General features: G+C 44.4%; 1 protein-coding gene across 1 annotated transcript; it reads right to left on the bottom strand.

The window, feature by feature from the left end:
- Positions 1 to 1,863: 1,863 nt before the first annotated feature.
- Positions 1,864 to 26,290, bottom strand: si:dkey-237i9.1 (SEC14-like protein 1). The gene is given in 16 exon segments (XM_068734672.1): positions 1,864 to 2,003; positions 3,789 to 3,946; positions 3,948 to 3,968; positions 4,073 to 4,324; positions 4,914 to 5,048; positions 5,190 to 5,324; positions 5,606 to 5,777; positions 6,254 to 6,324; positions 6,608 to 6,696; positions 7,428 to 7,617; positions 7,858 to 7,967; positions 8,116 to 8,389; positions 8,852 to 8,980; positions 11,337 to 11,468; positions 11,638 to 11,787; positions 25,828 to 26,290. Coding segments are annotated over 16 exon segments (2,337 nt in total). The 5' UTR covers positions 26,041 to 26,290; the 3' UTR covers positions 1,864 to 1,897.
- Positions 26,291 to 27,423: the final 1,133 nt, after the last annotated feature.

The following is a 27,423-nucleotide window of genomic DNA, read 5'->3' as shown; positions in this document are numbered from 1 at the left end:
AAAAATAAAAAAAAACGAGCGTTTCATGTAGTTAAACCGCAGACGGAGTCTTTCCGGTAGAAGGAGAAGACGTCGGTCTCGTCTACGTTTGTCAAAATAAATGTTATTAGAAAAAAAAACTGCTGCACGGATGTGTTGCATTCAGAAATGTTCACCCAATTCACAGTTGCTCATCTATTACAGTGGCTAAGTGATGTTTACAAAAGGCTAAAATGGTATTTATTGACACATAACTCTTAAAATGTCTATATTTTAAATCTTTAAATAATAGATCTTTAAACCCAATCACCACATGAGCCGCACTGCGTCACTCCCATCAATTTACTCATCTCCGAAAGTACAGCAACGACCTCCGACCAACTGGTACACGTACAGCGTCGACGCGCCATCGAAGCGCATCGCTGAGTGACATTCCTCCGTAAACGCACGCTGAGATCTACGTCACCGCGATGCGCGAGCAGAGAATGACGGCGGTTCCGCCCAATTACGTCGCAAACCCTCCAAATTCAGGCATTTCATTGGCTGGCGAGAGCGCTTCAGCCAATCAGTAGCACATTCACGAATCAGTAACAAGGCCTCTCCTTTACGACTTGTCTTTGACCCAAGTTCCTCAATTGTGCAGAAAGCAAAACCAGCTGCGGTTCATTCCAAAGAAATAATTAATAATAAAGAAAAGGTCTCCAGGAGACGCTGGGTGGTGTTTTGGCTTCTCTCCTGATCGAGTGGTGTCGCCACTTTGTTTTTTTTTTTTTCTTACTGGCTCAGTTCGCCCGACTGTCTGCCTGGACACGACTTACAAAAAAAACAAACAAAAAGCTCGCCCGTGATCGTCCACATACAAACCAATGATAAATACAAATATTTCACACAGTTACAAAGTCAAACTTGTGTTATTGCTTCTCGCGGATTGACTGAGCTAAGAGTCGGACCCGGGTCAAATATTCAAACGCTTTTTCCAAGGTGTGATAAAGCCCTCGGGAGACGGACCGGTGGTGGGGGGGGGGGTTTAGCAGAAAGCTTGTGCGGCCATGGCGGGAAAACATCCGAGTGGTATTTTCCCGTCAACTGGCAACTTTTGTCGACATTGTCGCGATTCAATAAGCTCCACCCACGCCGCAGCTCCGTGACGATTGAAAAACAAATCGCAGCTGATCTTTGACCCGGGTCCCGTTCACTCCGCCCACCCACACTTGACCTATAAACAAGTCACCAGATGGAAGAAACCCCTCTGGTAATATGGCAAACACCTCAATTTTTGCATGTCATCAAAACGTCCATGTGTGTGTGTGTGTGTGTGTGTGTGTGTGTGTGTGTGTGTGTGTGTGTGTGTGTGTGTGTGTGTGTAACAGTACATCCAGTTTATCAGAAGAGCGCACAAGAATGAGGTATGCGTCGCCTCAGCACTGCATGTGTGGGTGTGGATGCATATATATATATATATATATATATATATATATATATATATATATATATATATATATATATACGTAACAGCGCCTCCAGTGTTTTGAGAATATTGCTTATTTCAGCTTCTCGTGCCACAAAAGGCACCGCAACTCATCTCCCGACCGTCAACCTTTCCACACGACAAACATTTTGCTGATGTTCTGATTCAAACTGCAAGCCCGGCTGAGACGCCAGGCACAAAAAAAATATATTTCACCTTTGTGCAAAAAAGGAAATCAGCCCTTTAAACTGTACAGAGTACGTTTCTTTTTGCCTCAGATTTCTTTTTCTTTTTTATTCGTTTGTCTTCCGTTTGTGCAAGCATGCTTCAGTTCAATAGAGACTTGCTGTGCAATAGGAACAGAGTCCAAAGACGACGAGGAAGGGCAGGAGGGGAGTGTTGATGGTAAGGGGGGGGGGGGGGGGGGGGGCAGTCCTCAGCCTCCAGTTTCTACCTGGAGATCATCGAGCTGGACTGCGATTGGCTGGAGGAGGTGGTCGCGCCGCTGAGCTGAGAGAAGCCGCTGTGGCTCGACTCCAGGCTGGTCATCGAACCCCTGAGGTGAGAGACAAGAGAAGACGTGAGAGCGGTCGCCAACTTCACATGAATACAACCGGCGTATCTCCAGCTAACCGCTCTGCATTGTTTGCGCACAACTCGTTGTCATGACGCAGAGCCGTGCAGCCACATTAAAACCCACAGGAGGGCGATTAACCCTCGTAATCCCATTAATCATTCCTATATGGCCCGTGTCTGTGATGCATCGTACACGACTACAGTACAACACGCGGGAAAAAAATGCATGAGGGTGTTTTGCATCAAGCATTTAACAAAAAAAAAAAAAAGGACATACAATTATAGTATTGTATGAATTTAAATGGTAACTTTCCTCATTTTGCACAGAACTACGGTGGCCGACGAGAAAAGTCAAAAAACGCAAATGGCCTCATCCAGAGTTTGGTTTGTCCGTTCTGGGCTACTGTAGAAACATGGCGGCCGGCTCTGTGACGAGGACCAGCTCCCTTTGTAGAAATAAACAACCTTCTAATTCCTCTGCTGCTGCTACATATATTATCTTTATTTTACCATCATATATTCATATACATAGATTTATTGAGTATTAAGTTAAGCATTGCACTTAACTTGTGTAAAGCTTTGTTGTTATTAGTCGTCCAATTGCTCTTCTTTCTGACTTTTCTCACATTCTCAGTTAATACAAGATTCTTTTACCACTTACGCTTTTTTTTTTTAATAATAATACTGTGAAAGTGAAACAGTGATCAACTGTCCTGTTGCATTAAGAATGGTTGCTGCACAGGTACATTACAGACACATTCCTAGTTGTGACGTTGGTGTTCCAGATGCGTCAACCATTACAAACCATCCTGTTAAATGACACTAAAATGAGTTAGAAGCTGATCTCAAGTTTGATTCAAAAGCAAAAGGATGAAACAGCGAAGTGAGATTCAGTCAGCTGGTAGTAAAAATGGATGAGTGATGAGCACAAATGCCAGGAAAACGTCTGCGTAAGTAGGTATACAAGTGCACATGTTAAGTGTACTGCGCGCATAAGCACACTTGGATACACAGCAGTTGAGCACTAGTGTGCTGCACTTAACCCAGCCTAGGGTTCCTGATGTGGTTAGACATGCAGGCAGGCCGACTGAAGCCAGTAGTCTTAGTGCAAAGAGTATTTCTTCAGTGTGAACGAAAGCAACGACATCCTGTTAGCGAATGCTAACGAAAGCCAGAAGCAGGAACAGATGCAAACGTGGAGAGAGGGGGGGGGGCGGTTTAAATTAGCAGCAATGACAATGAACTAGATAAGGGGAGGTGGGGGGGGCAAACACTGAGCCACTTACAAACTCTGCACATCCCAGCAAGCCGTTCTTCACAGGAAGAAGGAAGGAAGGCAGGGTTGTGAGCAACAGATCAGGAGCGGATTGGACAGAAAAGTCTGGATTAAAAAGGAGTCTCAGAGAAGAAAGGGAAGCATTTCAAAACTCTGTGCCTAGAAAAATCACGACGCTCTTTAGGCTCTTCATAGGGTCATTTTAGCAACACTACAGATTGTATTCACTCAAATATTAACCGTCATACGTGGCACTATGTGGTAGGTTGTGGAGGAGGGGGAAAAAAACAACAACTGTGGAGTGAAGAACAAGTCGTAAAGAAATAAGGTTTGAAAGTAAAACTACAACAACATCATGGTAAAAACACCTAAATATGGACACATACATACACAGCATGGATACTAATGTATTTATTTGTCTTACACACACACACACACACACACACACACACACACACAGCACACACACACACACACACAGTTACTAACCTGAAGTCCTCAGAGCCCAACACCTCAGTGTAGTACATGACTTTGCACTTGTGCGAGGAGACCTGCAGGGTGGCCAGCACGTCGTCCACCCGGGCAGGTGTGGTGGCCGAGCAGGCCGGCATGTTGTGGAACTTCCACTGGAGGATGTAGAAACCCGGCCCACCGCGTGATATGAGAGCCCTGAGCAGAATAACCAGTACAGACAAACGTCAACGTCAAAAAAACAACCCGTAGAATACAGTTACAGCTCAGAAATGTTGCCGCCGTTATGCATCAGTTCACACCTGCACGCTCTCTCCCTCCTTGCAAGTGAGCGAGGACTCCACCATGCTGTAATCTTGGCCCAGCGTCCACGACCTATCGATGAGCTGGACGTTGTTGCCTACTGGAGAGGGGATGACATGGGCCACCAGGGGGTCTTTACGCGGAGGCTGGGGGGCCCGCTTGGAGTGGAAGATGTTGAAAACCACGTCGCCTTTGCACATGTCAAAGTCCCAGGTGATGACGGAGGAGGCATCGATGATCTCTATCAGAAGCTGGTTGGGGGAGGGAGGGAAGACAGACATGGAAATAGAGAGAGAGAGAGAGAGGAGAGAGAGAGAGAGAGAGAGAGAGAGAGAGAGAGAGAGACAGTTTCAGGAGAGAAGCACAAGAACTACAACAAACGTAAAGTTAAAGAAGTCACTTCTCTCATTTTATTTACAGACATTCTTTCTTGGTTAGAGCATTATGGCTGCGAACCTCACTCTCTTTATTATACTCATTTATAACATATATATATATATATATATATATATATATATATAATATATATTTAAGCATCAGCTAAATGTGGCAAAATAAAAACACTGTCAGTGATAAAGAGCAGCAAGAGAAATCTGAACATCTGTTTGTGAAGTTATGAGCTCATTAATATGAAATCAAAACCATTTTCTCCCTTTGGTATAAATGATGTAACATGATTAACTGTATGACACTGCAGACTTACAGGATCATGTTTTAAAACTGTGTCACATTTGATTTCAAAAACTGCAAACTCCACCGCATACAACCACTAGATGGCAGACCTTCCATCCGAGACATCAGGCAGCTCTAAGTTTGTCTGCCCAAAGTCCGTATACTCACCTCGTGTGGAGCTCCCTTGAAGACGCTGGCGCTCTGGTAGATAGTCTCGGTCCACAGGCGGACCTCCTCGTTCTCGAGCTCCTCGGCCGTGCGGTACATCGACTTGGGAACCAGGCCGCCCTCCGGTACCTCGCACTGCGGAGCGCGAACACAGAACTGGGTCAACGGCGTAGATCTCGGCGCGGGTGCCGTCGTGTCTCCCAAAGTTCACATTCAGAACTAAAGTCGTATTCTGAAACGACAGGCTAACGGTTTGAATCGTCATCCGACACTCACCATGCACTCCCCGGCCAGAAAGTCAGGGATGATCTCCTTGTCTATGTAGTCCACCAGCCCTCCAGGACCCTGGTAGTCGTTGCCCGCATATATGAGGAACTTCTTGCGGGTGTTTTCATCAATGAATGGACTCACCTAAGGGCAGAGGCAGACGTGGATATGTTTTATGGGCACGCCAAATTAGTTGTATCCTAGTTATTTCATGGCAGAAATGTATGAATTTAAAGCAAGAGCAAAGCAGGGTGTGTGTGTGTGTGTGTGTGTGTCGTTGTGTTTGTTAACAGGTGTTATTCATTATTTTTCCCATATATGAAAACGAGGGTGGACAACACACTTGAAACACCTTTCAAATCCACATGAACTGGTGTTGTGAGGAGACTATTTGAGCTCGGAAGTATCCCCCTTCTGGTTCTTACCAGTGTCCAGAGGACAGGGAAAACCCTGGGCGCTCTCAAGATCAGCAGCCGTCCCAGAGTCTCTGGGTAGTTGGCCTCCACAACCTCGATGATCCTCAGCAGCGCCTTGACCCCCGGGCGCCACAGGTGACGCATGTTCAGCCCCTCCAGATCCACCAGACACGTCCAACAGCTACCGAAGAGGAAGAGCGAGGATTAGACGCCGCAAACACTCTCACACACAACTGGGCCACATTCTGTTTCCAACCACTTAGCAGCTGTCACCCTGAGGTGAAGCTTAAGTGGTGATGGAATCGCTTGCTAATTTTGGACCCCCCCCCCCCCTCTGTCCACATCCTCCTATCTATGTTGGCTGAGGAGTGTGACGTTCATAGTTCGCATGCATTCCTGCTCTTATTCCAGCCAGCTCCTCCTGTATGAGAGGGCGGCCAAAAAAAAATAAAAAATCTCTCACTCACTCTCACTCACTCTCTATAGTCTAGTCTTTTTAGCAGAGCATACACTTAACACTGAGCATATGAAAAGCATATGGAAAACGTCCCTTTAAATATTGAAATGTATTTATTTATTTAACTGATAATCAAAACGGCTGCCTCCTATTCACTTCCTGTTCAGCTCTGAAGTACATCCAGCGTACTGAAGGTTTACCTGATAGGTCGGCCAAACACCTTGGTGTTCTCCTCACAGCGCCTCAGACCCTCCTCATTAATAGACAGCACCTGAAATGACCAACACAACATGACCTCAGTGCACCGTTGAGCGTTCGGCTCTCACACACACTTGCAACTTGAACTCACCGTGAGAGCAGCATTATAAATAAGCAGACTAATTATACATGTACAGTACGGTTTACACCCTGGTGTTAATACACCTGTCAGGATGTGCCTGTGTACATTAACTCCCTAACCTGTTATCCAACCACCGGCTACCTGACCTACAAACGTATCGACCTACATTGATGCACGGAAGCTTGAAGCGTGTTTTTTGAATTGTGTTACATACGTGTCTGAGCAGAGACTCCTCTCCAAGAGCGCGGACCAGTCCTTTGGTGTCCATCTGGCCCAACCGCAGCACGTACAAAGGACGACCATCTAGAGGACAAAACAAACATCGATATGATCTGTCACACATTTACATTCAACTAGACTGCATGTCTACAGAGTCTGTCCTTCTGTCACTGTGAATACTCTGAGAAATGCTTTCATGTGTTGCCTCTGTTGATCTCATACAAACACTTGCGGAAAGATGGAAATTGGAAGATAAACTGTGTGTGTAATATAAAATTTGATTTATACTGTCAACAGTCCCCCTCTGTTCTAAACAAGGAATTCCCAGCATGCACCAAAATGAAGAATGCGCGCGTGTGTGTGTGTGCGTCTGTGAGAGAGAGAGAGAGAGAGCGCTATTTGAGTAACCAAATAGTGGCGACAAATTGTCCTCATGTTTAATTGACTTGCATGGCTGAAGGCTGTGGGTTGCCAAGAATGACTTTGTAGCATGTGGTGTGTGTGTGTGTGTGTGTGTGTGTGTGTGTGTGTGTGTGTGTGTGTGTGTAACTGGAGCCTATGAGAAACTGGAGAAGTGAGGTCTTCCTCTAGTTAACACATATACAGTAGACAACTTCAACTCGGCCAACATAAATCCTAAGCGTTGTAGCATGTTACTGTCTTTGAGTATGTCTTTAGCTTAAATAGGTTTGGGGGTGTGCCGACCGCCATTACTGTGATAATACACCGACTATGGATAAGTACCCTCACGCGACCCTAACCTCAAAACATCGAACTACCCCATCAAACGAAAAGCACACGCCACCAGGCCCTACCTTTGTCGTGGTGGTGCCAGCCCCCGGTGTAGTAGTCCTGGAGGACCTGTGGCGAGACCCAGGTCTCCAGCAGGTAGTCCACCTGGTGCTGCTTCCTCCAGGTCAGCGACTGGCAAAGGATCTCCCGCGCCTTGTCCATGTTGAAGTCCCTGGCACGCAGGAAACGCAGTATGTGCTCGTCCTTGGGGATCTGGAGAGTAAGGGGGAGAGCATTTAGCTGTAGCTCGATTTGTGAACCAGTTAGTTAAACACCGCCAATGTCATTGACAAGTGGCTAATTTAAATAGACCATTGACCACAGACCAAATAGACTCAGATACCAGATGTCCCTGATAATGATTCAATTTGGAGGTGGACAGTAAGTCTTTATAGTTCATCAAATCTAAGCATCGCTATTCGGCTATTATTCCATCCTGACTAAAACGCTCACCTTTCCCTTGTGAGTCTCCTGCAGCCATTTGCGAAGTCTGATCAGACAGCTCTCCTGCAGGGGGGTCAGGTCGCCAAGGTAACGTTTGATATAGTCTGCATCCAACTTGTCTGAAACGCAGAAACACCTTAAATTAACATAATTCAGTCAAAGTCATTTCTGTGCCAATTCGAACCTATTAAAATGTGTTCAGATGTGACTGCCTCCTCCTAGAACTACACAATGACGCCTCGTCAGGGAGCCTCTGAGGGAACGGACCTTCAGGTGTGCCGATCAGAATCTCCGTTAGGCTGTCTGCCTGAAGGGCGCCGCCGTCCTGCGCGATGTCCTGACTGGCGACGTCCTTGGCGTCGGCGGGCAGCGGGATGGAAACGGCGGGCGTGACCGCCAGTTTGGGGAGGACAGCCGGGCTGGTGAGGAGGCTGGTTGGTTTGGGGACAGACACGGGAAGGGGTGAGGAAGACCAGCGCGGCACATGGGTGATCCCTTCATCTTGTAGCTCCTTCAGGTAGAACTCTATGATTTCTTTTCCCTGTGAGGAACACAAGAGTAGAAATGAAGCGGGACAACGGGGGCGAAAACAGCAGAAGAGGCTGTGAATTCACGGAAATGAGATTAAAGTGAGCCATTTGGAATACAAACAAACAATATTTTATCTTTAGATGTACTTTAATCAAACCAAGAAAGACAAAGACTCTGCATATTCTTTTAGTATTTTCCAACTGAAGTAATGGAAACGTGGAGAAAATGCAATCAACATTGCCAAAATCCCAGATGACTCACTGGGTCCACAGCAGAAGACTCCTGTCCACTCAAAGATATTATGCAATTAAAACAGGCGACAAAACTGACTCACTCATGCTCCAGAAAACCTCTCAAAACCACACAGAACAGATGTGTGACAGATCTGCATAATCCATACAGCAGCCATTATACAGAACAAAAGGAAACACCTACACGTATTGATTAAGTGTAACCACACACACACACACACCTTTTTGATACTGCTGGCATACTGCTTCATAGCGATCTTTTCCACGGTGCTCTCAAAGCCGAAGAAGGACTTGATGTCCAGGCTGGCGGTCTGCTCAAAGCAGGTCCATTCCTCGTTCTCTGGGTGAACCTGTACCAACACACACACACACACACACACACACACACACACACACACACACACACACACACATCGCAGAGAGTCAGCAAACTTGGGCACGCGGTAGCTTAACCATTACATTACATTACTGTCATTTAGCAGACGCTTTTATCCAAAGCGACTTACAATTCAGTATCTATCTACACACCGTAGTCACAGCTACGGGAGACATTTTTGGGGTTAAGTGTCTCGCTCAAGGACACATTGACATGAGACTAGCGGAGCAGGAGCCGGGGATCGAACCGCCGACCCTCTGATTGAAAGGCGGCCCTGCTCTCCACTTAGCCACGGTCACCCAACCAATGGAAACCCTGGCCTTTGGCAGATGCACGTCGTGTCATGTACGGTAGTTTCATTTGATTCCATAGGGGTAAAAAAATAAAATACAACTAACTGTGATGTGGATGTTTTGCTCTCATATATCATTTGTAGCGAGTATGGGTGAATAATGTTTTATGTTAACGAATGATGTTACTTAAGCTTAATGTTGACATGACAAACTGTGTATGTAATGTATACACATGCAGGAACAGGATGACCAGGTCACACCCAGCTTCACCGGATGATGACGCACACAGACAGAAATCTTCACACTGTGCACTATGAGTAGGAGTGTGTGTGTGTGTGTGTGTGTGTGTGTGTGTCAGTCTGTCCATATAGCATCAGAGTTTACACATGAGCAGTTTGCTTTGAAAAGGACACACGTGTGTTTGTTGTGTGGTTGAAAGACCCGCGTGGGCGGTATCAGTAATATAAGCGAACACAAGACATACATATTTTCCATCTATCTTTCATCAGATTCTACTTTTGGCAGCTCAACAGGGGGGTGGTGCTGGAGATGACAAAATATTTTTAATTTTGGTGAATTCGAGGAGACCCTAATGATCAGTGTCTGGGCCAATGCGGGCTTTAAATTGTAATAAAACTATTATCTTTTCTTTAGTTATAAAGAGCAATAAAGTGTGACGCATTTAGGTAGCAGCTTGGAAATTGTGAGCCTGCACTGACCGTCGCTTTCCCCGGTTTAAATGACGACTGCAGCGGTTGCAGAGCACTTATCGCTAATCAAAGGTAATTCCATGAGTAACTTGACTGCAGGCCAAAATTAAAACTTGGCTGTTTTGGGTTTGTGGGCATTAAGAAGCCGGTGTCTGTACTCCAAATACTATGCTACTCTATAAGGTAGTATATATATATATATATATATATATATATATATATATATATATATATATATATATATATATATATATATATATATACACACACACACACACACACACACTACCTACTCTATAAGGTAGTATATATACAACCTACTCTATAAAGGTAGTATATATATATATACACACTACCTACTCTATAAGGTAGTATATATAAAGATAAAAGACGCATCGCTCTGTAAGACCCTGTACTACCGTGAATGGGCTTAATGTTTTTTTGTCGTAACAACTGCGATGGCTGATGGGTATTCTCTCTAGCGGATCATTTCAAATGAGTCGCATTCTCCAAGTGAAGCTTTTATTCATAACATATTAGTAAAAATTAAGCTTATCAACTGCTTAGTTATGAATCAGGTAATTCAGTATTTGGACCAAGAAGCGCATGAAAAATGTAGAAGGCTACAATTTGTTTTAATGTGTCATATGTGATACATATTAAATCAGGATTTAAGTAAAACTTGATCGAGATATTTTAACAACTAATTTAAATCTATTTGAATCCATTGTCGTTGAGTTTAGTGCTTTCTGAAGGCTCTGTGCTGGTTGCTTTATTACTCTTGGCTACCAAAATATTTCAGCTTGAGCTAGGTCCATTAGCTCGGTCTAATTGACCTGTCCATCCCGGTTAATGTTAGCACAGTGTGCTAAAGCACACAGTAAGAACCTCTGTGCAGCCTTGGACCTAAAATTAGCGCTATAGTTGGTTTGAGGCTAATGCGATGTGCTTGACCTCATTAACTCAGAGCACATCCATTCATGAACAGGCAGATCTGAGGTCAGAGTGACGCTTTGAGCGTACAGAAGTGGAGCCGGGAGAAACAGAAGAAAGACATGCTGGTTTCAGATCAGCCAGATTGCGAGTGGACTGAATAATAAGAGATCGGTTGAGATAGCTAGCGACACGCTTAGAGCAAGTCTGAACATGGCCTTCTGTGCAGGGAAGCAGGGCAGAGATTAGAAGAGAAACAAACATTAACACGGCTGCACTGGCGGCAGCTTGCCATTTAGCAGCTTAACAACAGCTTCACAGAACATGTGTGTTTGGGAATATAGTTGTGCGGTTCTGTATAACTCAGCGCCACGAGGGTGTGGATGCCACTGACCGAGTAGCAGCAGGTCTCACTGATGATGACCCTGTTGGAGAAGGTCTCATTGTGGGAGTCGATGTGAAGCGTCCTCTCCTTTCGGTTCAGTATGTTTTTCTGGATGAAGTAGACGTAGTCCACACCTGCAATCTGTAAACCACACACACACACACACACACACACACACACACACACACACACAATACACAAGGTTAAATCTTCATACACTACTGTATGTACGTAGAGCTAAAAATGACCAATAACCACAAAGCATTGCACTTTAGATGCACATCAGCTGACAACCTGATGCGCAACATACCCTTTTGAGCAGGCGCGGGGCGTCGACATCCAGGGCACAGCGGCGCTCCACCCTGGTGGTGGAGCCGTCCTCGTTGGTCTCCTCTTCCACCACGTCGCTCGCCACAAACATGGGGATGAGGTGGCAGGTCGGGAACCGGCGCTCATAGGCCTGAAAACGAGGAAGGAGGAACAGAACCGTTAGCCGATACAGCGGCTCGCAATCTGGGAACACATCTTGTTGGGTTTCACGTTTCATTCCGAGTGGGAGGAAAACAAAAGAGGTTCTCAGTAACTCCGTCTACGTGCCGTCGCGCAGTCGGCAAACGATAACAATCCGACAGAGAAAATAAACAAGGAACAACCGATCACAAGCTCGTTTCTGCAGAGCGTCACAGCAGTAGAGATGGACCGATTGCAATTCCTTTGGGCAATTCCAAAAATCAACAAAAAAAAATCTAAATCTTGTTTACTTTGTTATTGTCATCTATAGCGGTTATTTGCATAAAACACAAAATTGGCTTTAGTAGTTTTATTACATATTATATTTAACTTTATAAGCTGCTTAGACAAGTGTTAGGATATCATAATTCCATCTCTAATGTCAATTTTATATTTCTGTGAAGACGTCTCCTTAAAACTATCTTGCCAAAAACTACATTTTACAAGATAACATTTGAACATGTCATGGTAGCTTTTGCAGTTTTTAAGTCACTTCCTGAACATGCTATTGTTGTGTAGGGCCTTGAGACAGTGTTTGTCATCTTAACAACATACCACACAGCTACAAGTCTTGTACTGACAGCTTGTATAAAATTAATAAGAAGAAAGGTTCAGATATTTCATAAGAACGCAAGTATTGAGAGAAGAGAGAGTGAAGAATCTGAATAAGAGGCCAAACAAAAGCTCCTTCAACTTAGTATCGTTCAGAGAACGGCCCTGACTCCACTAAAGCACTTTTTACAAAAGCACCTTAACAAAATAAAAGGCTCAACACACAATGGAAGCCGCTGTGCCCAAGGCTCAAACCGTTTCTCTAAAACATGTTTCTCACTATTGCAAAACAAACAAACTCAGCTCTTGTGCAGAGGCTAGTCAGCTTTCATCCCATAAATATATATTATTTGAAATGAGTCATTCTGCATAATGAGTACTTTCACGTTTGGTACTTTAAGAATATTTTGCACCAATACATTTGTACCGTTACTCAGGCTCTAGTCACATTTTTAAAGGACTTTTACTTGTACTGAGCCACTACCAGAGCTACTGAGCCACTACCGGGGCTACTGAGCCACTACCGGGGCTACCAGAGCTACTGAGCCACTACCGGGGAAACTGAGCCACTACCGGGGCTACTGAGCCACTAACGGGGCTACTGAGCCACTAACGGGGCTACTGAGCCACTACCGGGGCTACTCAGCCACTATCGGGGCTACTCAGCCACTATCGGGGCTACTCAGCCACTACCGGGGATACTGAGCCACTACCAGGAATACTGAGCCACTACCGGCTGCCAACTGTCCATTGACTGAATGCTGAGCTCTGTTTTTCAGCCCCTGATGCTCTGGAACAACTGGGCGCAGGCTTTGCACTGCCGTCAGCAAACCAGCACTGACCGTAAACATCAGCTTCACCCCAGAAAAACAAACCGTCAACAATCTCAAACCACAAATGCCATGCGCAGTCCAAAACAATAGCCTTACATACTGTACAAAAACATACGCTTCAGTTTACATGGGACAATGCACCTCACCAAGCTCAACTTTCAGCTGCCCCCATGTGCACTGAAAACCCAGAAACAGGAAACAGGAAGGTCATGATACCAGCTTATTCCTCAAAAAGGAAACGTAAGGGCAGACTGCTCAGCTACACCAAAAAAACGACTAAATTTACTGTACACATCCGGGAACAAACTTACACTAGTCCGTCCAACAATACTTGTCACATCAATCTCATGTGAATCAAACCACGTCTTATTCACTTCTTAGCCCTTGAACTCATTGTTGTACGAGGGAAGTTTGGGATACAGAGCTGCATTGATGACACATCAACATAATGGTCCATGGGGATCAGAATATGTTGAGATACAACGTAAGTGGCCGAGTCATGAGTTAATGGTTTCTGGAATTTGTCTGGAGGTTTTATGTGATTTCCAGAGGTGCACGAGAGAATATACAACAAACAATACATGGTCATTTGATCCCTTCCTGTATACACAGAGAACATTCTCCCTTTAGACAACAAGACAATGTGGATAAGGGCATGGGCACGGAAAACAAGTCCTATGTTTCTCAGGGAGGGAGATTCAGGAAATCCAGGAGTTCCGAGAGGAAACATGAAACAGAACGTACTACCAGGCAGCAAAACAAGAGTGCTGGCGGACAGCCCAGTTATTATCTGGCTTGAGCTTAAGGCATTCCAAAGAAAAAAAAAAAAACTTAAATATAGCTGCCAGCATGGTCCAAACAAAAACAGGAAAAAGAGCTCACTGGGACATACCATGTTGTTTTTATCAAATGACATTTTGAAGTTGAGTCATACCTCTGGAGTAACCTTTAGCTAATCAAGTACAGCTGATGTTAAGTCGATTAATTGATAATAATAATCAATTCATTGTTTAAAACATTCTTTCTACAAGAAATGCCAAACAATCTCTAGTTCCAGCAACTCAAATGTGTGGATTTGCTGCTTTTCTCTGCATCACCGCACAGTGAATATCTTTGGGATTGGAATTTAAAATCGTCACATCATTTGACAGTGAAAACAATTATAATCAATGTACTTCATTATATTGACGCAAAATCCTTTTAAAACTCCGATCTTGCCATAAAACAGTTGTCTTTATTAGTTTGAAACATTGCCTACCAAGATCCTGTAAACTCAGAGATCTCCGAAGACATCAAGAGGAAAGGTAAACACATTTACTGTATATTGTCTCAATTAGATCAATTACTTTAATAACATTCATCAAACAACAAAAATATGCAGGTATGACTTTACACTAGGTAAGCACTGTAGATGACCTGGTTTTGCTTTTATGAGTTGAGAGCCAAAATGGCTGAGAATCAAGTATCAAGTAGTCGTATCAATCCATTTGTCGACTATAGTGTTTCTGAAGAAACAGGTTCTAGTAACAATGGTGCCGAGTCATATTGTCTCCTCTTCCCTAAACTCTTTCACCGAGGGCGGAGCTTACACACACACACACACAGACACACACACACACACACACACACACACACACACACACACACACACACACACACACACACACACACACACACACACACTCACTCCTTGTACGACGACATTCATGCTTTACTAGTCGCCTGTCTGATAACGTTCCATCGTAAACAACCAATCCGTGTTTAAATTGACAGCGTCGCTAACGGCTAACGAACGATAGTTCCGTTCGGCTACATTATGACGCGTTCAGGCTCCGTTCGGTAAATTATAACATATCATGATGTGTTCACGTGTAAATGTAGTGTTGGTGAGACACTTGAATGAATACAGTTGTTTCCGGAGAAGAGGAGATGTTTCCACAGCAACATAAACACATATTAGAGAGGGATCTATGACCTGTTTACACTAAGCAGCTTATAATAATGCATCATTAAAACTGAACAGACTTGCTTTAATTAGAGGTGTAATGGATTGTTGTCAATCCCGTGATCCGTACAGCACACATGTGAACCGCAGATTAACTTCAGTTTACTTTTGAACCACCACAGTGTGAAGTAAAGTTGTACTGACGACCGTTATCCGCCAACGTTCAGAAAATACAATCTTTTTTTTCCTCATCGTTTGAATTGTGTGCCTTTATAAAAAAAAATAAGAAAACACTAGAAATGACTATAACAAAGTAAAAGGATAACATTTAGAATTTGTTATGGTTTAAAAAGCCTGGAGCCTTGTGGATCAGCTGCTATAACCAGACAACAAAGGGATCTGTATCTTCCAATATGGATCATCAACGATCTGCAATTAGTATCTGCAGCAAAAAGACGTGATGAGGGATCTTGAAAAGTTATATTTTCTCCATTTTTTTCCTTTTGTTCTGATCCGATCTGTGAGTTTTATGATCCGTTGCACCAATAAAATAGAGAGTTTTTAAAACTTCGTGAACATTAAGCATTCTTCCACCGCACATTGAGGTGGCGTGACAGATAACAGGACTGTGGTTAGAGAACGGAGGCGGCGAGAGTCTGCCAAAGTATTGCAATACAGTCGCCACAAAATAGTTGTACTGGATTGGACGAAATGAAGAAGACACCCTTCCCCAAAGGCAAAGCTGTCGTAACACAACAACAGCTCTGATGCAATGTTTCGATCAATTTACAGCTGCTCCCAAGAACCAGAGGAAGCTGCAGAAGACATGAACTGACTTGATGGGAAATGTTCTAATAGATCAAGTTCATACAGCAATAGTTGCATATAGCAGAACACAAAGTGCCACGAACACACAGTGCTACTTTTTTTGTGAGATTTTCCTGTCGCTGCCAGACTACAGAAGCATTTGGTTCCACTTCTTCAGTGTGTTGCATCATAGGTTATGCCATTTGCTTTTATAGGCAAGTGAGGTGAGGGCCAAAAGTCTCCTGGGACCAACAGTGACTGGAGAACACTTCCAACTTCCTGGGTAGCGGCGTCACATCTCTGGAGCTTGTAGAAACGGTTGTGTAATCGAGACGGCAGCCGCTCAGAGGTCGGCGTCTGCTATTTTATCAGCTTGCTTCTCTGGCGGCTGGGGAAAACGGGAACATTGTGGTTCCGGAGCACTTTTAAGATGAAGATACTCGATGAGGACTGCTTAGAGATGATGTCAAAACATCAGCTGAGCTGCAGCAGACGATCTGGCTGCATTTCTGAAGAATTCAGAGGAAATGTACAAAACAAAGAGTGACTAACTACTGACATGTGTTGACCCTTTCAAGGGAATTGCATTGCTAGGCAACAGCTTAGGTCCATGTTTACTTACTGTCAGCTGATGTCATTCCCATACACAACAACAACAACAACAACAGGGAACATATAAAGGAAGTAAGGGTCATTAGATCACTGAACTCAAGTTGGTGCCAAACTGCTAGTATTCTACGTGCATTTAACGTACAATTAAACATAGCATCATTGTAATCAATTACTAGCCAACCATGAAATTGATTATTAACCTGTATACCGGTGCTAGTTACTTTGTCAATGAACTAAGTTTTCATTTGCACTTTGTTTAGCTAACGTTAGCCGGCAATATCTCCGTTGAGACGTCCAACATTCATCTGGAGATGAAACCGTTAACGTTGGTAAGAAAACAAACAGGGAGACGGGTGTTTAAGATATGATGGGATACAGTTGGACTTGCCACGCCCACCCCATTAACTCCAATAGAGCTGGCAACAAGGTCTGGCCCCAATGCCAAATTGAAATGTCGTCACAATGACGTAATGACCCTTCCTTCTTTTATAGGTTCCTTGCACTACAACAGGAAATAAACTGGGACCCATTTGCAATGTTTACAACTGTAAACTTGTCTTCAAGAAACACTTGACGAGTTCTATTCACTTGAATGTACAGAACAGTTGGTGTTGGGACATTTGGTCTCAGTAATAAACAAGGAATATAGTACACAGAAGAGATACCAGCATACCCGTATGTCAGCAACCGTTTCCTAAAACACTCAAATTGAACATTTAAGTATTTTTTCAGTGTCACATGCAAACAGCCACACTGTTAAATGAGTGTCAGACATCCAACGACAGGATACATTATCAGGAGTGCTGCCACAGGCTCCGTCTTAAAAGACCCAATACACAATCACAAACACACACCACCCTTGACGTAAGAAACAAACAAACCTGACTTTGAGTGTGTGCTGCTGGCAGAAGTGCGACGTCATTTAGCCAATGTTTGGTGGCAAAAAATCATTAGGAGTTCCCACCCACCACCTCAGGCAACCCTGGGCCTTGACCTGTTGGGAACCCTTCACAGTAGCACCTTTGTATTTTCTTTTTTGGGGCATTATTCGCCACGTGCATGCCAATAATGAACTGGACAGACTGGGTCGTGTTGGATGTGGCTTGCAGAGACGGCGTCAGGGTGCTGTCTGGTGAAATAGTTTGGGTCACAAGAAGATCTGAGAGACTATTGGGCCGACAGATTAGTGAGCCAGCGCTGCCAGATGACAGATAATGTCCCGTTCATTCACGAGGCGGGTCGTCACGGACACACAACCAACGCAAAAAGGCCTTTCAGGCAACCGTTTGTATAATTTGAGGTGAATAGCTTAGAGAAGGATGTATGAAGAATGGCATGCGGAGAGGAAAATTCCTCCTGGTTTGCATTTATTTTCAGAGAGAAAAGCTTTAAACTTCAAAACTAGGTCATCAACGAGGATGGGGGGGGGGTTACAGAGCAGGCAGCTTAAAAATTCTGTGTGTTACCGCATAGAGCAATGTGAACAAAGACACTGGTGTTAAGTGGTTACTTAACGTATCTTTATACATGAGAATTAGCAGGTGACAGTTCAGACGGGCTGTGTTGGTTTATCTGGTGATGATGATGATGATGATGATGAGGAAGAATTAAAAAAAAAAAAAGGTCTCATCCTAATAGTGAAACCAAGACGAGAGGAATCTTTCCTACAAAGTCTGAGATTGGATTTTATTTCCTTTCCAATACTTAAAAGTGATGAAGTGACCATTGGCTTATCATAGGGATTCACAGCTGTGTTCATTATCCTGTGTTTTGGGGGCCCCAAACAATGGCAGCGAGATCTCACTTTGGTCCATTAAGCTTTCCAATAGTACTGGCAAAAAACAAAAAAACTTCCACTCTGACTCATGAAACCCTCTGAATGAATGTTTACAAGCGAAGCGCTTGAATAGGGAACCTCTCATGTGAGCATAAATAGGGTGAAAACCACTTCGGAGAAAAAAAAAAAAAAGATCCTGGAATGTATTCAGAGCCTACGTGTCCCTGTTTTCCAGGGCTGGGCCAACCAGTTGGACAGCTTTACATGCGACAGGGATGCTGTGGACACGGCCTCCGGTGTGGGTTCAGTATCGTGTAAACACTTTCCTTTATTTGTCGAGCGCTGAACACAGTATTTACTGCAGTTAAACAGACGTAGTTGTATTTGAGCTGCTGTCACAGCGTAATCACATATCGCTACGTAAAGACGGGCAAGATGCAAAAACTTTCTCCGCCCATCAGGTCCGAATGCCTCTGAGCCGAGGTGCGGACTGGATGTTGGGGGTAAGGAGAGAGAGAGAGAGAGAGAACAAGCTCCTGATTGAACAGAGGCAACAATAGAGCGCTTGGTCTCTGCATGCCGCGCCACCCACTGCTCTCCCTCCAATGAGCTCACTGCTGTGCTTTGTAATGGCAGAACCGCCTGGAACTACCAAGTGGGAGAGAGAGAGAGAGAGAGAGAGAGAGAGAGAGAGAGAGAGAGAGAGAGAGAGAGAGAGAGAGAGAGAGAGAGAGAGAGAGAAGGAGGGGGGGGGGGGGGGGACAATCTGCCCTTATAACACAGACCTTATATAAATGTAAAGGTCCTAAATATTCGGTGGGCCGTGCAATATGCAGGAACGGGTTAGGCACGCGTGATTGGACAGAGGTGGTCACCGGGAACAGGAAGCAGCAGGACGGCCATCTGTCAGCTCTCAAATCATCAGAATAAAGGCTTAATAATTAGGCTTTACGAAGACGAAACCATAGAGGAGTAGTGAGCGCAGGCATCGTGGCGTCGCCCATTGGTTTGTGGACTGACACTTTGAAGCCTTCAGCGAACAGACGTTTCCATATTTGGAAAGCGGAGGAGTGACGTAGAGACGCCATTTATGGCTCTTATAGCGGCGGCGACCTGTCAATCACAGTAAGCCCGCCCTAAAGCGGAGTACGCTTTATGGTCGATTTTACCCTAAACGGGACCATAGTTCACTGAACACAATGCTGTATTGAAGAAGGCTAAATCAAGAAGAGTAGTAGGATCATTTTCTCATAGACGTCCATATAATCAGACTTTTTGCCACCTGGACATAACTCTGTAAACTTTAAAGGAATTGCTGAGATAATGATGTCTAAGAACATATTTCAATGTTACATTTTACATCCGAATCCACTGTGGAATCAGCTTTTTGAATAACGAAGCCTTATCAAGTCCGCTCAGGTCTACCTTTCTCCAAATTCTCTTGTGACGGAGGGGTCCTGCACCTCTGTTCCTAAGCGTGCAGCGTGACTCATCACTGTGACCGGTCTCCACACAGGACCGCTCCGCTGCAGACGAGCAGTTCCTCGTGAGCAACGAGTTACAGGAAAGTGAGCGGAGCGAGTACAGTAAGGGAAAGAGAGGTGCTGGCAAAGCTTATTCACTGCCTGCTCTGCCAACATTATTACAAAATCAAAATCGCACTCAAAAAAAAAAAAGGCAAAACAAACGTGTTAAAAAATTAAAACAAGGTTTAACCAGCTCTAAAACAAACCACACATGATCATGGAGAACATGGCAGCAGGCGTCACAGTGTACTCTACACATTCCTATAGAGAACTGCATATATTACATATTTTTGTAGGACAATCCGGAAGTTAGCTTCGTACATTTTCCCCCCTCGACAAAAAGCAAATGGGACTTTTCCATTGAATTTTGGATTAAGCTCTGTGGCATTGAGGTTATGGTACTTACACATCGTGTTCAGCAAGATAATCTCCAGGAATAAACCACACTTTCATCATTTTGACTTCAATCAATTTATGTCGTAGAACAAAAACATCAAAATCTCTTTAAGATTGCGTTAACCACAGACCTCATTTAAAGCATCTAACCCAAAAAAAGATCCACTCAGAAGAACCCATCGACTCTGAGACGAGGGAACTGGAAGTGCAAAAAAAAAAAAAAAAAAAAAATGCTAACTCACTTCCAGCTTTTCGTACTCATTCCTGCAGCACTCTATTAACGTCACCTAGCTGCCGCATAGATCTGAGTCACTATCGTTGCAGTGTAAAATACGCTAAAGGGTCATTGTGCATACACATTCATCTGTGTCTAGCAGAGCGAGGCAGGGTGGGGGGGGGGCTGTTAGGGCAGCATCTCGACCTTGCAGCAGGAAAGAGGGTGAATGAGTGTCGTGGTGATCAGTGAATGAAATCAGCTCCAGAATGCTCTCATAGGCTCCCAGAGTCACGTGGGGGTGCTGGTACAGCAGTCGGGGGGTTTTTCTGGGGTTTTTTTTTTAAAGCTCTTCTCCCCAAAGCAGGCCATAACTCTTCATTGATTTTGGCAAACAGCATGTAGCCGAGTTAGCGACCGAGACGATGCAAGCGAAGCTCTGACAGGTTCATTCAGACGAGGGACATTTCCTGAATCAGAAGAGAGAGGAGCAACGCTGGGAGAAGCCAAACATTTCACTGGAGCAGGAACACGAAATGTCTTGATATTAAATCTCCCTTGAGGAGCTCTGATTGAATAACTACTGTAGTGAAAATGAAGTGTAATCCAGTCTCATTCCATTTCTCTGCGCTCTCTTTTTCCAATGGGCCACGTTTCCATGACCCAAAAAAAAAAAAAGAAGAAAGATTGCATGAATAAGATGACCCCATTTCACTGTTGAGGCACGGCTGACATGAGGGTGAATCTTTGCTTGCATAACGACGACGCCTGCAGACGCGAGACCAAAAGCCTGGCAGCTCACAGATGGATTAAAACAATAAAAAAAAGTAACGCTGCTGCGCCATAGAATTGGTTTGCAAAAAGCCTTAACCGGACCTGGCCTTAAGCGGGTCAGGACTCAGGACACGGTCGGGACCGGATGTGGCCGCTCAGTGCTTAGCCAGGCCAGACAAAGAGAGGAGGTTAATGTAGGATGAGCCAGGTTTAGAAACACACCGGCTCTGCAGCTGAACTGGCACAAAACACTGGTGATCCAACACTTAACGTGCTGGAGGTGACCCACATTGAGAGAGTTACAGGGGAGGCACAAGGAACACAAAAGTAGTTCATGGTGCAAAAAGAAGACGGGAGCTCAGATCCTGCACAATCTGCAGCAAAAAAAAAAAGTAGCCTTCAGAGCTTCAAAAGACGAGGTCCCCTACCAAACCATCGCTGGGTGTCCCGTTTCACTGCCGGCCCCGTACTCTTTCGCGTACGTAAAGCAACTGAACTGTGACAAGAGACCTGACCTAGATCGCGGGAAACAATCATTTTCGCCGAGGGCCTCGCTAATAACGTGTTTCTCGAGCTAACAACAGGTTCCAGTCTGTCCGAGAAGAAGGAGGGTGTGTGAACCCTTTCACCGGTTTCTTTTTCACCCGAGTTGAACAGGGCCCCAGAGACACACTGAGCTTCAGAGAGTCTGAAGCAGCACAGGTATTACCCAGAGGCTCAGCCTAATACGTCGGTTTGTTTTCCCAAAAGTATATGCATGTGTTTGTGCCGCCGCCGATAAAAAGAGGATTTAGTCAATAAGAAGGAAATGTCCCAGCAGGCACTACACTAGCATGGCACATCCTGTTCTTTTTATTCCCCTGTTAGAATCTCTACTGTGACAGGGGAAGGACCAAAACACGATGAGCAACAGGCCCATACGTTTCCATGGAGCAGGAAAGCCTTTGACTCATTTAATACCTCTTTGCAGCATGCAGCGCTCATCTGGGAGTGGAAGTGGATATAGTTATCGTCTTTTAAGCATCAGTTATGTACTATTCCAGGGTAATCCTCTTTCTTTTTTTTTTATTTCTCTTGTGGCTACTGAGGTCATTGGTGGATGTGTTCCAGAAGCAACTGTCCCTTCAGCTGTGAAACAACAGCGAGAGCGGTATTGTGTTTGACATTCCGATGCGACTCCCCGAGGATAGACTAAAAGGCTCTGAAGCTGGACCGCGGCGATAACAGCAGCAGAAAGCATCGACTGCATTTCCTGTTATTGAGATGCAGCAGCAGAGTTAAGGGACTAGCTGTGGCTGAGAGTGATTTTTTTTATTTTTTTTTAAACAAACTGTTGAGGTACTTCCTTACTTCAGTGATTCTCCAAACTCCTCAACAATAAAAAGAAAAAAAAAACAGGCCAACTTTGTGTGGCAATAAGAAGGCTCAAACAAATCCAGTCAGGACTTTCAGGAGCCGGTCTCTTTGATACCATTCAACTCTCAACATCAGGCGCTCCTGCTATAAATCACTCAAGAAGAATCTTTAATCAAGCGTCACGTCTAGTCCTGTCAAGTTGATTTCATAGCCTTCAAGCACAAGCCAAAAATCAAAACAAGTAAAGCAACACCACCCAATGACACAAAGGGAGTCGACGGTTTATTTTCTTATTGTTATGTCCGTATTGTGGTAAACCCGGGCGACTTCTTTCTAAAGAATTGACTCGAGTGCCGTTAAAGCCGACGTCGGCTTATTCAAAATGTAAAAGATGCAAGTGTGTCAATTGTTGTGATGGACTTTCAACCACTAAAAGTTGTGAGAAGAGTGTCAACGCCGGGAATACCGAAAGTAACGCGCTCGAGCAGGGTACAGTAACTGCTGCAGAACAGAAACAGCTGAAGGGCATCTGAGATACGAGCACGACTTACGCAACAGTGCACTCGAAGCCACAGCAGTGTTATGCCGAGGTTGACATACTTTAATAGCACCTGTCACTGAGGCCATTGGATACTTCAGGCTCAACTGAAGAGAGGCCGAGTTTAAGATACAATTTGAACTAAAAAGAATCCACATAAAGTGCTTTAACGGAGGAATGTGGAGCCTTGGTTTTCACCCTCAAGAAGAGTAAATGGCTATTTTCAAAAGGAACTGACAGTATCCAAACAACAGAGTCAAATGGAGAGACGACTCCAAATTCCTCCAAGCTAAATGTCAAATATAATCCCCCCCCCCCAACAGACAAAACGGAAAAGCCATTACTGGCAAATATTTCAGAAGCCTCTGAAAGAGGAACCGGAGGGAAGAAGAACAAAGCTGAATATGGCCCAACACAGTAATGTGCATATCATTTGGTACTCTGTATGCTGCCTAGGCCCGCCCACACAATATGTACACCTTACACACATTGAAAAGTGAAAGTATAGTCCGGTTCTTGTTGAAAACAATAAGCAGAAACACTCCATCGATGCTTTGTGATGGTTTCCCCACAAACGCAGGAGGTTGCTGCGCTACTATGAAGCAAAAGGGCGACAGACCTGCTATAGAGGAAGTGAGAGGGGACAGATTTCACTGGGTTTTAAATTAAAAAAAAACTAAAAAAAACAACCAGTGCGTTGTTGTGACGCACCATTAGGTCAGGTCTGCAGTGTCTGCAAAAAAAAAAAATATATATATATATATATATATATATATATATATATATATATATATATATATATATATATATATATACTCACTGCAGAGAAAAGTCGGGGAAAAAAAAAAGGGAAATGAATCCAAACCGACTGAACTGTACATTTCAGCCACCTATTAATCCAAAAAAATAATAATAATTCACGATAGAGTCTGAGCACATTAGTAACACGGAGCAAACAATTTTTCCTGCATTCAACTTTTAACATCCGCCTTATCCGTTGCTGCCCTAGTTTACAAAAAAAACACCCAGGGAGGGTTACTCCATTCGTCTTGCAAAAGTAAGCCTGACCCACGAGGAGGGTCATCTCCAGCTTACAAATTGTGTAATTCTGCTTCGCTATTATTACTAACCCCCCCCCTCCCTTTCGGCTGCATGCTTAGACCCAGGTGTAAGGACCAGCCCTCTATTTACAGCCCCGTGCTCAATCCAGCCAGTGCTAAGGAGATTTTTGTCTTCTTCCTGCACGCTTGTTCAGGCCGATGTGGAACGCTGATTTCCATTTACAGAGAGCAGCAGAAGACACATGACATGGCTGTTAAAAAGGACGTACATCCCAACCAACTTTCTGGTGATCAGAGGTCATTTAAATGAATATCCATCCACTGCTGAAAATGATCAGCACAGCAATAAAGTATCTTTGACTAGTTAAGACTTGTCTGGTTGAAATTGACAGTCGTATAATCAGGCCAGGGCTCTTCAGGCGTGCACTAAACACCACACCACTGACGAACAGCAGCTGAGGGCAAAAGATTGCCGAGTAAAGCATCCATCCACTGTGAGATTATAGTTCATGGTTTAGCACGCTGTCGCTCGCCATTCTTTTCCCACTGAATCTATCTTAAACAATACAGAGATAAGGTGTGAAAATATGTAGAAAATCGATTCTTTCATTGTTTTGTTTTTTTCCCCAGATCCAGTGTCGTGAAACACTGCAGGGACTCAATCGGTTAGTGCTTTCTATTTGCCGGCTGCTGGAGCCCTTTAGCCAGTGAACCTTCCACACACACACACACACACACACACACACACACACACACACACACACACACACACACACACACACACACACACACACACACACACACACACACACACACATCCTCTGTCCGACCTCACGGGGGTAAAGACTAACAGATTTGGATGGCAAATTATATGCAGAAAAGAGGGAAAATAAACCCAAGTTCCAAACGTGAGGGAGAGAAAGCAAAGATGGCACAAGGATTGCTGCTGAGAAAGCCATTTAAAAAAAAAAGAAAAAGAAAAAAAAAAAAAAAAGAGCATAACGAGAGGAGAGGGAGATGAGAGTCTCTCTGCGCTGAACAAGAGAACTCATGCTTGAAAGTGAAGGACAACACGCAGCAAGGCCGACACTAAAAGCCATGAAAGGCACTGAATTCTTTTTTTTTTTTACACAAAAATCTGAGGTGGAACCTCCGTTCGACATAAGATCCGTACAATAGATTCGGATGCCGAGTGTGCAAATGTACAGCACAACGTACTTAACGAACGACGAACCTTAAACATTGAGATGGCAGGAAGCCCGATGGAGTCGGTCATTTCAGAAGCCCGGGAACATAAGAAAATGTGTGTGTGTGTGTGTGTGTGTGTGTGTGTGTGTGTGTGTGTGTGTGTGTGTGTGTGTGTGTGTGTGTGTGTGTGTGTGTGTGTGTGTGTGTGTGTGCCCCACGTGGGGATAACCTCAACGCAGTTTGCGTCCAGCAACAGCGTTTTGAATCTGTGAGCAAATAACGCGCAAGGTGTGTAATTCTGCTCAAACGACTACCTTCTGAGGGCGACCGCTGAAGCGCCCACACGCCAGCGTTACATAACTCGATATCACAGGAGTTGTTGACAGTGAAATACAGGTAAGAGACACTTACCGCCATCACCAGCTCAAAGGGATGCTTGTACACCCGCACGGGCGACTGGTACTTCTGCACCATGGTGGGGATCGCAGTAACACCGACGACCTGAACGGGAGTAAGAATAAATGAAATCAGAAGAGAAATAACAAAGCTATGCTCACAGATATGTGTGAAAAAAAGAAAAAAAAAAAGAAAAAGAAGAGAGCAGAGATTCACTCTTGCCATCATCACAATAACTGTGTTGCTGCAGAGTAGCAAAATCTCAGCATCTGGCCCTAAAAGAGGAGACTCAGCGTGTAATTAAGTAAAAAGGTGCGTTATGGCCGACTGCTTGAATGATGCCAGGTGCTTGTGTGTGTGTGTGTGTGTGTGTGTGTGTGTGTGTGTGTGTGTGTGTGTGTGTGTGTGTGTGTTGGCAAGCAGCCCTATGAACTAAAAAAAACAACAAAAAAAACGTGTATAGTTATGGGCTGCAGAAGGGAAGTCTCCTGAGCTGTGACCGAGGATGTCGCTGATCAATGGATGCAGCGCCCCCCCCCCTCGTCTATCAAACAGACACTATACCACTGCAATGGCTTCTCACTGGAAACTACTGGGGACGGCCTAGAACTAAGCTAAGTGCATCTACAATCTCTGCAGAAGTTTAGGGTAACCGCTACACACACACACACACACACACACACACACACACACACACACACACACACACACACTCTACTTAATGATACAAAAGGCAGGTGGTGCTCATTCTTTAAAAATGTCAACAGTGCATTTTCCACATGCTGGAGCAGAGGATGGAGAACAGGATGACAGAGTAAAAAACATCTGGATAAAAGTAACCTATTGAATATTAGTAGTCAACAGACAAATGTACACACTGTGAGTTTTAACTGCAACCTCAACAGAATGTACGTTTCTGCCGACTCCAGGCAATTTAAAGAAGGTGGTGCAAAGTGTGGCTTGAACCTCATGTTCTGTGTTTGTCCAGCATGCTGACACACGTCTGGAAGTGCTGCGATGCAGTGATGGGAACATGGCACCGAGTAGGAGGGGTTAGCTAAAGTCCCCGGCACTTCTCACAGAGGGATGGGGGGGGGGGGGGGGGGGGGGGGCACACTAATAATAACCGGGGATAGGAGCGACAGCATACACGGTACACAGTATTCCTCTACGGCTAACGAGTGCTACTGCTGCACATAATTACCGTCATGCTTCGGGGTCTGTCCGCAACTTAAAAAAAAAAAAAGACACGGCAAAAACAAGACACTTCAGTAACAGTCGTGTGTTGTTAATCGGGAGATTTCAGGTTGACACGCTGTCAGACACCTACACATGACACTTCTGTAACGTTAACGCTGAATCTCCATTTGAAATGCTACTGGCTAAAAAGAAGAAGATGAAAATCAACAACAGCTTACTTGTTGTATAAATCACCTTTATATATAACCACACACACACACACACACACACACACACACACACACACAGAGAGAGAGAGAGACTTGATAAGCTGAAACAATAACAGTGCTGGATAATTAAGACTAGCCCGCGAGCTAGCTCTAACTTCGCGTTATTCAAACGGCTGTCAACTTCACATAAATCGCATAACTG

The sequence above is a fragment of the Cebidichthys violaceus genome, unplaced genomic scaffold (assembly GCF_023349555.1).
Source record: "Cebidichthys violaceus isolate CVI_PGR_0920_01 unplaced genomic scaffold, fCebVio1.0.p SCAF_66, whole genome shotgun sequence".
In the NCBI taxonomy this organism is placed as follows: domain Eukaryota; kingdom Metazoa; phylum Chordata; class Actinopteri; order Perciformes; family Stichaeidae; genus Cebidichthys; species Cebidichthys violaceus.
Note: the sequence above shows the minus strand (reverse complement) of the source record. Positions and strands in the feature narration are given on the sequence as shown.